The 12,189-nt window shown below is 30.6% G+C and overlaps 1 protein-coding gene across 2 annotated transcripts in view; it reads right to left on the reverse strand.

The window, feature by feature from the left end:
* LOC132759335 (zinc finger protein castor homolog 1-like) overlaps positions 1-10,739 on the reverse strand; it is a 31,869-nt gene extending 21,130 nt beyond the window's left edge. The window contains exons 1-2 of one of the 2 annotated variants that reach the window (XM_060751103.1): positions 10,631-10,739; positions 637-2,166 (exon numbers count right to left, since the gene is read on the reverse strand). In XM_060751103.1, the coding sequence (XP_060607086.1) occupies positions 637-1,906 (1,270 nt within the window). In that variant the 5' untranslated portion in view covers positions 1,907-2,166; positions 10,631-10,739. Of the gene's footprint in view, positions 1-636; positions 2,167-7,371; positions 8,847-10,630 lie in introns of those variants that run through there. The other variant, XM_060751094.1, reaches the window with a different exon arrangement.
* Positions 10,740-12,189: the final 1,450 nt, after the last annotated feature.

The raw sequence follows: 12,189 nt of genomic DNA on the forward strand, positions 1-12,189 counted from the left end.
TATTCTGTTCTATACTTAATCCCATTCTATTGTATATTTTATACTTTTTTTCTATCCTACCCTGTACTATTCTATGCTATTCATTACAAGTTGTGTTCTTTTTTAGTATCTACAATATTTTTTATCATTCTATTCTGTTCTATACTTTCTATACTATTAGTTTATTATTCTTATTTTCTTATTCTATTCTGTTATATTGTATTCTCTTCTGTTCATACATCCTTTTCAATTCTGATATATATATATTCAATGTAACCTTTTTACCATGTCCTATTAGATAGATCCTGTTTAACCCTTTCCCTGCTAAATTTTTTTCAAAATGGACTTTGACATCTTTCAATCAGGACAAAACCATTCATTATTTTAACGGAATATTTCAAAATAAGCACCGACTGAATAGCAAACATTGCAGACCATGTTCAGCTGGCACAGATGTACCAGTTGATCTTTGTCTGCACTGGTAAATTCTGAGTCACTGCTAGCAGGCTGATAGTTAAATTTAACTAACAATATACTCCCCCCACCACCCCCAAAAATATAAAAACAGTCTAAACTTTTTTCCCCATAACCAGTCTCATCTTCCTGATTTTTTCAAAACCAGTCTCATCACATGAATAAATATATTATAGAACAAACCTTGTATCTTGCTGGATGAAGCTGAACTTGAGTTCACATAGTTAGAGTAGATGCCTTTCATTGTTGCTATAGAGCTGTCACGTGACTCCTCATCTCCACTGCTCATTGGTTGGTTACTGTAACTTGTAAATACTGATGACCGTGATGCCCCCGGTGACAATTGTTCGCCACCTTGTTGCTGGAGAATCGCACCGAAGTTCATCATCGGCAACTGTTTGGAGGCATCGCGACCGGCTGAGCCTCCAAACCCATACATAGAGATCAGTTCATTCATAGTGTTCTCAGCATAATCCTTAAGGTGGGCAGCTTGCTCGCTACCAGCGTTCCTTTGACTCGCACTAGCAGAGTTAGGTGCTGAACACTGACTGGCTTTTTTATCCTCATCAATGACTAGATTTCTATCTGGATGGAAAAAATCATCATCATCGTCGTCATCATCACCACCAACATCATCTTCGTCACTTGATAAATATCCGTTAATAGAATCATCATCATCTTTACTGCGACTCATACTGAGATCAAGGGGTGTTGATAAGTTTATGCCATTCTCAAATTCAGAAGAATGTCTTGATTTGAAAGATTCACCGGAATGACCCAAAACTTTGGAATTATTTGACATAGACAAATCTGTTGCCTCATGGCTAAAGTCATTAGAACAAGAGAGTGAATCCCTACCAGAACCACTAGTGTCTTTCTCACTCTCATATATATCCTCAGGTGGAAAATCTGTATTTTGGTTATTAATTTTATAATCTGCTAATTCATCTTTACTGTCAACATGATCGTAAAAGTCCCTTACTTGAGATATACTTCTTGGAATGGCCCTTTTCCTGCGACCAGATCCTACAAGAGGCTTTGCTTTATCAGTAATAACAGATTTAAAATCTCCAGCATTACTGTCATCTACAACATTAGCAGTAGCAGTATTAGCTGCTCCATGATCATTTTCCACTTCTTCAGACAGAACCCCATTTTCATTACTCTTTTCAAGAGGTGGATCAATCCTGGCCTTCTTACTTAGATCTAAACCATTACTTTCAGAATCTTCATTCTCTAAGGAATTTAAATCAGCTTTTCCAATTATATTATTATTAGAGCATTTCACAGACAAATTTGTTGGTGACTCAACAATTGATTCTTCTTTTTCTTTAACTATGCCATCAATACCATTTTCTTCAATCGGCTTTGTTTGTTCTTTGTTACTTATCTGCTTCAACTTGGCACAAATTGCATCAAGCTTGCAAAGTTTTCTTCCACTGGTAAGTGCCATTTTTCTCCAAGTTTCAGATTAAGTTTGACTGTATTATGACGAAAATGACCTTTCCATTAGCTTTTAAAATTAATTTAAGAAACTGCAAAACTAGCACAATGTTAAGTGCTCTATTGCAACTTCTGCCCGTTATTTAATGTTTATCTAATGAGCCATATTGAAACAAGTCAAGTGAGTTGTTCCAAAGTTTCTTGTTCCACTTGGTGTACTACAGGGGTCGATTCTTCCACAGATACTTTTCATTCAATTTGACATCATGCCTGGAAATACATGAAACAAATTTATCAATTATATATAATTCCAATTTTGTTTTTATAGGGCAGATTTTTATTCTTAATTTTTTTTTTCAAATACTTCAATTAATATTTGAAGGATGATGTGCTGGCAGCATTGTCACTAGAGCTTCAGGTATTATTATCTCTTTAAGCCTGCAGTGCAGACCAAGATTGGCTAGCATATCTGTGCTGTTTAATCATGGTCTGCATTGGTCGCTTTTTATTTCAGTATATAATCAGAAATTTTCCCTAAAAATGAATGACCTTGTCCAGTTTGAATGTGCATTTAAAATATTAGAGTTAAAGAATAACAATAATTACGGGCTGCGTTTCTTTTTTTGTATTTTGTTTCTTTATATTAACAAGATATCAAAATAATGTCCTATTGCGATGACATTCTTAAAGTAGCACTTCCAAAAAAAAAAAATCAAAATGAAACAAACTAATCTATGAAACCTAAAGAATTTTTAGAAAATTAATAGACACTCACAGAATTAGGAATTACTGTTCTAGATGATGCAAAGATTAAAAAGCAAATTATTGTATTACATGGTTAAAATGCACAACTAAACAATAATTGTTCACTTAAATTTTTTAATGCATTGTTTTCAAGCACCAAATTATTAAGGATGCATGACAAAAAAATAAAGTAAAAATGAAAATATCTTGCAAAATTGCAAGAAAAAAAATGCTAAAAAGAAATTAAATTTTCTGAAACATTTAACAATATTTAGCATGCATTAAAATAATAACCGCTATTCCTAAAATCAAAATCTTACTGTAAGTCTTTCTTTTGGAGAGTGTCTGTGCTCAATTTTAAGAAAATTCCATATTTGTATTTCCGTTCCGATGAAAGTTTAAACTCCTATCTATCTATCATTAAATCAGTAAAGTTTATCATTTTTGACAATAAAATTGTTCAGAATAAATTAGCATAAAATCATAAATTTCTGACAATGCAGGAAAAAAACATCCCAACAATACACTAATTAAAAATCAAAGCATGTAACCATTTCAAACACTACATTTCAATCTATTCTCAAAATCAAGTATGTAAAATTCTTCAGGAACAGGGGGGAAAGCTGGGTTCGGTAAAACAACAGTTATATGTAAAATTAGTTAAAAGGACAGTTTTATGTCCATTTATATGTTGATATAACTGAAGTAGAGACGTGTTCCCTTTGAAAACTTCGCTCGTAAATCTTCATTTTACAAGACTTTGTCCTGCCTTCTTAATAAAACTGTTATTTCCTAATTTGGGCAAATAAGGTGTATTTAATGACAATCTTATATCTTAATTTACAAAAGCATGCTAATCATTATTTTAAGCCATTTTGTTTTGTTTTTTTCTTGTTCATTGTATAAAAATGTCAAGAAGGTGCAAATTTAACGATAAAAAGTTGGATATGAATTACAATTACGTTTTTTTTATTACAACATGCAAAGCAATTGTACATAAAAAAAAAAGACAAATAAAAAATATCTTCATTGTTTTTTTTGCTCATTCATTATTTGCATAACATGAAATAATTACGGATTTTTTTTCTTCATAAAAAATAGGAGGAAATAGAAAAGCTGAAATATGTGAAAACAAAGTTTGTTTATTTAGAATACTCTTAAAAATTTATGTAGGGAAATTGCCCAAGATTAAGGATTTAAAGGCCATTGATGCTTTTAGCTAGGGGCAGCAACTCCGCATTTTCTTTTTTACATTATTAAATCTATTATTGCTCGATTATAATGGAAGCTCCCTTACTTCCCAAGTACCTAAAATTACTTGAACCTGATTCATGAGTCATAGAAATAATCAAAACTGGTATGTCATATGAGGAGACTTCGTCTTGCCCTTTGTTGCGCTCCTGCAACCCATAATCCTTGAGTTGAGAGGCAGACACCTTAACCACCAGAGGCCACCAGTCTTTTTGATCAAAACTTATATAATTATAACAAAATGTTTTATCAATGTCAATTTGGAACTGATCTCTGATTCTGGTATTATAAGATATTCATTTGACAAAAAGGTAAAGGGGCTGCAAGTGCAGCTTTATAAGTTTCAGAACTATGGATCGGATTACAATAATTGACGATGGGCGAAACAATCTGATTGGTCATATAACACTTATAATGCTCTAAGATTGCCTTATGTACAGTATAAATAATTGAATAGTAACCACCTACTTTGTCCAGACTCCTTAAAATTGAATGTTTGAAGCGGGCAATTTTGACTTAATTTAATTGTCCAATTGCCACCAATATACAGCCGCACCGGTCAACACATCTGTGCAGTACGACCTGGGGCTTTCTAATAACCATTGGTTGACTGATCAATATAAAATACTGAAATTCCCCCCAAAAAATCTGACATATTCCAAATAGGGCAAGCCTTTACATACAAATTCTGTACAGTCTATGTTTAAGTCCTTTGGACAATTAAGCTCCGACATTAAATCAACTGCACTCCGCTGAACCTAAACAAATTGCTGATTCAGGTTATCAAGCTTAAAAATTGTTTTTAAAAAAAATGTCAAAGACAGATGAATGTGAAAGTACCAATTAAATTGAAAGTTAAAACTTCTTAAAAAAAGATATACACAAAAAATATGATACAAATTTACATAAAGTGACCAAGACAAAATTAACTTCAGAAGAAAACAATAAATAAACAACAATAAATCAAAGTTTTTAAATCCAATTCACCAATATATAAAAACCAAAGTGTCAACAATATTAACTAAATAGGCATTTAAACATTCACGACTCTCGAGATATTTCCATAATCTCCTTTTCTGTCATTTCAACAAATGTAAATATGGTCGCTTAGCCTAACCTTTAATAGTGTTATCAAGATAACGCTTAAGGAGGATAATTGGAAGAATTAAACAATACAAGATAATTGTTAAATGTAATACAAGCGAAATACAAATCAACGATACACGCGTCCAAGTGATACTCGTGATGCTCGACCGTCTGAAACCTATAATAATCAGCAATGTGATAATATCGGTGATGATCAGATGCTTGGATTGATTTTTCAATTACCGTTATTGAGTTAATTCTACATCCCCTAGGTGTCCCGCCGTGAAATTACAGGTAGAAACGTTCGCAACCGCTTTAATTTGGTTTCAATTGCAATTTAGCTACGTTATTTACTGAAAAATGGCAAAATAAAACCAATAAAATGTCCGTCCCTTTTTTACTTAAATCAGAAAAAGGGCGTGACCAAATCAACTCTTATTTGATAACAGTATGAACTTGATGATTACTAAATGTCCCATGTGACAAATTATTATAGTCCTCAATTTTATAACTACAATTTGATTGAAAGGTAAAAAGTTAGAAGAAAAATGAAGTTTTACACTAAAAAAAATGACATTTGAAAAAACAACGCCAATGTATTCCATTCTTTTTTACTGACTGAATTTGACACTTATTACTGTTTTTCATGATTTAAACATCACTTTTTACTTTATAATTATCATAATTTATTAATTTTGAAGTTTATTTTGATGGAGAATAGCAGCTTTTTTAAGGAAGCTAAATTTTTACCGGTAATCCATTGTTTCAAGGCATTATGAGATATTAATTTCTCTTTAAGGATGAAAAATTATACAATGAAAAAATAATTTTACTTAAGATAAATTAATTTTAACCATTGACTGCAGTGAAAATTTTTCAAAAATTATATGAATGAGCTGTTTATGGATTAGAATTGAGATTATTTAAAACAGTTATTTTAAAATAGGCATGCATCACAATTACACATATTTGAGACAGTTAATTGAAATATTAATATATTTGAGAAAATTGTTTGAAATAAATTTTTCTAAACATATATTTAAAAAATATATGTCTGTATTTTTAAAAAATCACTTGCAAGTACATGTAGTTTAATAGAGATAATTATAATATTTGATACATTCTTTTTTTTTTCCAAACATTTTTGAGACACTTATTTGAGGCAGTTTTTTAAATTAGTTTCAGACACTGTTATTTGAGACTAATTCAATTTGAGACATCTTATTTCAGTCAACCAATAGAACTGCATTGTTAAAATATTGACTTCATTGGAGGAAACAATTCACATTCAAAAATTATATAAGTATTATTAATTAATTGTCACTTTAGTGCAGTAATGTGTTAACTCCTATTAAATTTCAATAGGAGTTAGCCCATTACTGCACTATAGGGTGATGATACATGTATACTAATCAATCAGAAATGAGGCGATTTCTGGAAAAAAAAAATTAAAAATCCGAAATTTTACAGTGACTTAAATGAGCAAATACCTTTAACCAAAAATTACATACCGTACAATTAAAGTCAACAAAAGGAAATTACATGTATTAATGTGTTCATTACTTTTGTAATTTTAATCACAAGAATGCTCTATGATAATGCACTTTCCGTAGAAAATTGAATTTATTAATTTAATTAAAACGGTGTATTAAACATCACTATCAATAAAGAACACATTGTTTTACATGCTAATTAAGAGGTGTTAAAATGATCAGTAATAAACCAATAATTTACAATGATTGATCACTCCGATCGGAACACGATTTGTGCCGATTTTTTCAAAAAATAAATGTCACCGGATTTCAAGAACACAAAAAAAACAGCAGGAAGTTTTGTTGCATTACATAAGTAATAAATTTCAAGGTGTGTACAGATGAATAATGCTATATTAAAGTTATGTTATATTTATATATTCATTAGTTGTAGATGTATCATGATACTTTTTTTTAATTCCTAAATATTATTATATGAAAGCATTAAGGAAATCACATACATTGTATAGTAATATTATTGAAAGATAATATATAACAAGAAAATGATAAGAATATGATGATGACAATGATGACTATAGTGATGATGAGTGATGATAGGTCATAACGAATAGAATTTGATGATGGTAGTGAATGAAGACTGACTGATTGAATTAATGAATGAATGAATAAATAAATAAATAAATGAATGAATGAATGAATGAATGAATGAATGAATGAATGAATGAATTACATTGTGCTTGCTTTTCATTTTATTTTAAAGTTAATTATTTTCAACTGAAAAATCATTTGCTCAAATTCTTTTTGTATTTTAAAACATTAAAACAAAATTTAATACTAAAACAGTCTATAAAAAAATATAAAGACAAAAAATTTCATTAATTTATAATTGAATTTTACTAACCAGAGTAATTGCAGAAAGCCACCTTCTTATTTTATAAAATCCCTTTGATCACAGTAAATTGAAGAAAAAAAGTTTTCAAAACTTTATCAATATTGCAAAGTATAAATTTTTCAAAAGCAACAGTCAGCTCCTTAGCTAAAAACAACAACAAAAACACATCATTGCTAGTATTTTCTAATACTGTCCCATGAAAGTTGGAGACATAGTAAATGGAAAGATGTATGGGATGAATTCACCTATACCTGGAGAAATTTGGCGTCGTCATGGCAACTCTGATCAGGTTCCATGAAAAGCATGCATAAATAATACCCCGTTGCTATAACGATGCGTCCCAGCAAAACGGGCATGAACAATAATATTAACAGAAATCAATCCCCAGTTCTTCATACGTTTAAAGGACACCTCATTACGTATGCACTTAAAATTCTCAATACCTGTGGTACAGGACAATATATATTGGTAAAACTTCCAATTTTTTCTACTTTAAATAAAGCTACAACAGAAAATTCCCATTTCTGTGTATTTAATGGTAGAGATATCGAATTCACCATGGTATATGAGTAAATAACCAATATCGAACAATAAGAAAAATAAATTTAAACGTGAAAGAGCTTTTATCGTGCCCTGTTAATGGAGAAACGAATACCAATATTTCACTTTTTATGAAAAATGTCAACAAAAGAAAGCCCAACAAAAATCAATTGTGGCTGCTATCCTTTGCTGTTATTCAAAAAAAAAACCAAGATAAATATTTCATGTTTTCTCCAACCGTTACTTATCGACAGAATTCAGCAATTCAGAAGGGAAATAAATACTTAATCATACTTATAAAACTAAACAAAAAACTTACATTGCTTACACAGATACTAAATACACTGGCCTACAGACAATGTAAAGATTTTATGGAATCGGTAGAAAAAACATTTTTTATTCAATTTTGCAAGAAATTATTAAAAGGTAAATAATTATGTTACACGTGATCATTTAAGGAAAAAAATATTAAGCAATCGTGTCATCTGATATTATACATGTACATTCTCAATTACAAGAATAATTTTCAGTAAATTCAACTTTAACTTTAATATTAAAATAAAGTAAGTTAACCTCGCAATGAAAAACCTGATTTCAGTAATAATTCTTTATGCATTTTCAGTAAAAATCTTAATCATGCATTTTAATTTCCAGTCACAATTTGTTACACAATTAAACATATTATAAAATTTCAGTAGCAATTGTGCATTTTCTGTCACAATAAACTTGTACATAAATTATTATATTCATTATTCAATAGCATAGAACATTTACATAATTATAGAATTTTCAGTAACAATCATTACAATTCATCCATCAGTCATCACATTCAATCATTTCACATTTATCAGTCATTACATGCTTAAATGACATTATCACTTCATCAATCAGTCATCTCATGAAACAATCAGTCATATCACAGACAGTCAGTCAGTCATGTTACATCTTTCAATCAGTCATGTTACATTCTATCATTCAGTCATGTTACATCTTTCAATCAGTCATGTTACATCTTTCAATCAGTCATGTTACATTCTATCAATCAGTCATGTTACATCTTTCAATCAGTCATGTTACATTCTATCAATCAGTCATGTTACATCTTTCAATCAGTCATGTTACATTCTATCAATCAGTCATGTTACATCTTTCAATCAGTCATGTTACATCTATCAATCTATCATGTTACATCTATCAATCTGTCATGTTACATCTTTCAATCAGTCATGTTACATCTTTCAATCAGTCATGTTACATCTTTCAATCAGCCATGTTACATCTATCAATCTATCATGTTACATCTATCAATCTGTCATGTTACATCTTTCAATCTGACATTTACATCTTTCAATCAGTCATGTTACATCTATCAATCAGTCATGTTACATCTATCAATCAGTCATGTTACATCTTTCAATCAGTCATGTTACATCTTTCAATCAGTCATGTTACATTTTTCAATCTATCATGTCACATCTTTCAATCAGTCATGTTACATTCTATCATTCACTCATGTAACAACCTTCAATCATTCATGTTACATCTTTCAATCAGTCATGTTACATCTTTCAATCAGTCATGTTACATCTATCAATCTGTAATATCACATCTGTCAATCAGTCAAATCACAATTATCAATCAGTCAAATCACAATTATCAATCAGTCATATCACATCTCTAAATCAGTAATATCACATCTATAAATCTGTAAAATCACATCTATCAATCAGTCAAATCACATTTATCAATCAGTCACATCACATTTATCAATCAGTCACATCACATCTATAAATCAGTCAATCACTCATATCACATTTAATCAAACAACCATTACAACTGAATGAACTAGTCACATAAAATCTATCATTAAATCATCACACCAATCATGTTACATCTATCAATCAGTCATATCACATCTATAAATCAGTCAATCACTCGTATCACATTTAATCATACACATTTATAACAGTCACATAATTTATAAATCACAATCATTTACATGCATATCAATCGTCATCACATCATAAACTTAGTCTAATTTAATAAACATATTACAATTAATTTAGTCAATAATTTCAACTATCACACACATATAAGTCATTACTCATCAATCATCACAATCTAATTCCAAGTCATAATCATTATAAGTCATCAATCATCACAAGTCATCAATCATCACATAATTATCATCAATCATCACAAGTCATCAATCATCACATGCCATCAATCATCACAAGTCATCAATCATCACAAGTCATCAATCATCACAAGTCATCAATCATCACATATCATCAATCATCACATATCATCAATCATCACATGCCATCAATCATCACATATCATCAATCATCACATGCCATCAATCATCACATGCATCTCAAGTCATCAATCATCACAAATCATCAAATATCCCAGGTCATCAATCATCAGAATGAAAAAATTTGCAAAGTTTTAGATAGCAAACCAAGGAACACTGTCCACTTATTATACACCACATATCAATTCATAGCTATTTATGAAATAAGTCATTTCACTGTCCTTCAGTAAATAAAAGATCTCCATCAACATTATTATTAAGCATTGCAATTATCTTTTTTAAACACTGTGACCCTGCATCACAACAGAATCTCTGAAATCAATTAAATCTTGGTCCATCTCAAACATATACAAGTATATTCAGATGAAATACAATATTTAAAACTATTTATTTAAAGTCCAAAAGACCTACATATAACGCACGGACAACAACAATTTCAAATGTACATCATAGTGACTGCATCCTTTATTTCGATGAATTAATCGGTTTTCAAAAAAATGCTAGTACATGCTAGTCTCTTGTAAATATAACTAATTAAAAATAAAACTTAAAAACAAGTAAAAAACAGGAAAACCCCACTTACAGGGAATTCATAAGCCTTTCACATGTACGAGCATTATTTTCCACTTTTGTGGATAAAAAAAACAACTAAATAATGCAGAATCACTCATAAAACTGGTTGGTTTAAAGGAAATTTGTGGGAAAATGTAGCCAAGTCACAGAAATCATAAATAATAAACTGTCAAAAATAACAACATGTTTAAAATGTCAGTTTAACCTTTTATGTTGAAAAAAAAATATGCTAGAAATTTCAAATAAATGTGCATTTTCAAATTCAAATAAAGTTCAGCAGTAAAAATATTGTTAATACTATATACTAAGTATGCAAGTAATGAAAACAAAAAGACAAGTTTCTTCACAAAGAAATTTCAACTATTAATAATAATTTAGTTATACATGAATTATAAATTAAGTTTTACTTTAAAATGTGTTATGCCCTTGCAGTCCTTTACCCATTGAATTTGTGTGCTTTGAATTTGAATTGCGTGTGTATTTGAGTTTATTTTATACTCGCCACCGGTTGGTTGCCCATATAGATGAGTCCTCTTGGAAGATAGTGCAAGATACAGATATAGAAAGATGCTCCAATTCTAGAAGCTTCTCCTAGTTCTTAGGCGTGCCAAGTGTTTACGCACTCATACACGGGACCTCTAGCTTTAAAGTCCCATCTGAAAGACTTATTAGTAATAATTCTACTTGGGCCTGCCCATGAATCCAGCCTACAATGTCAAAATTACAAGTCTCACGTCTGTAACCAATTGAGCTCTGTTTATAGTTGGTACTTAAATATTTTGAAAAAGGACATTAATTTTGAAAGGTTCATGGATTTCTGATTATCAAAATGCAAAATTACTGAGCCACTAACAGTATAGAGCCTGGTCAGACTGAACAAATATGTAAGCTGGACTGACTCTATATTGGTGGCAAAGGCTTATCATATTTAGGAGGTTTCCGCTAAAAGTGGGAGAGTTCACATGTATGATGTCAGGTAGTATTGTGACATATAATCTGAAGCCATTCTCCCTTTTTTCGCAGTTTTCTTCATACATACTATTTTGGTACTTTTTAGACACAATGATAGGGTGTTTTCAATAGTGATGTCATCACTTGAGAAAATTGCAATATGGCTGCTCATTAAAGGGTCTGTAACTCTTAAATATGTTTAGAAAATGTAGAATATGGAAAATCATCGAGTTTTAGGGCAGACTGAATCACAATTTTTGGATGTATTGTGAAACAATTATTTGAGCCGCATCATGACAAAACCAACATAGTGCGTTTGCGTCCAGCATGGATCCAGATCAGCCTGCGCATCCGCGCAGTCTGATCAGGATCCATGCTGTTCGCTTACCAACTCTATGACAAGTATGGAAACTGATAGTGAACAGCATGGATCCTGATCAGACTGC

This window comes from Ruditapes philippinarum, unplaced genomic scaffold (genome assembly GCF_026571515.1).
Source record: "Ruditapes philippinarum isolate M1 unplaced genomic scaffold, ASM2657151v2 ctg995_1_1_1_1, whole genome shotgun sequence".
In the NCBI taxonomy this organism is placed as follows: Eukaryota; Metazoa; Mollusca; class Bivalvia; order Venerida; family Veneridae; genus Ruditapes; species Ruditapes philippinarum.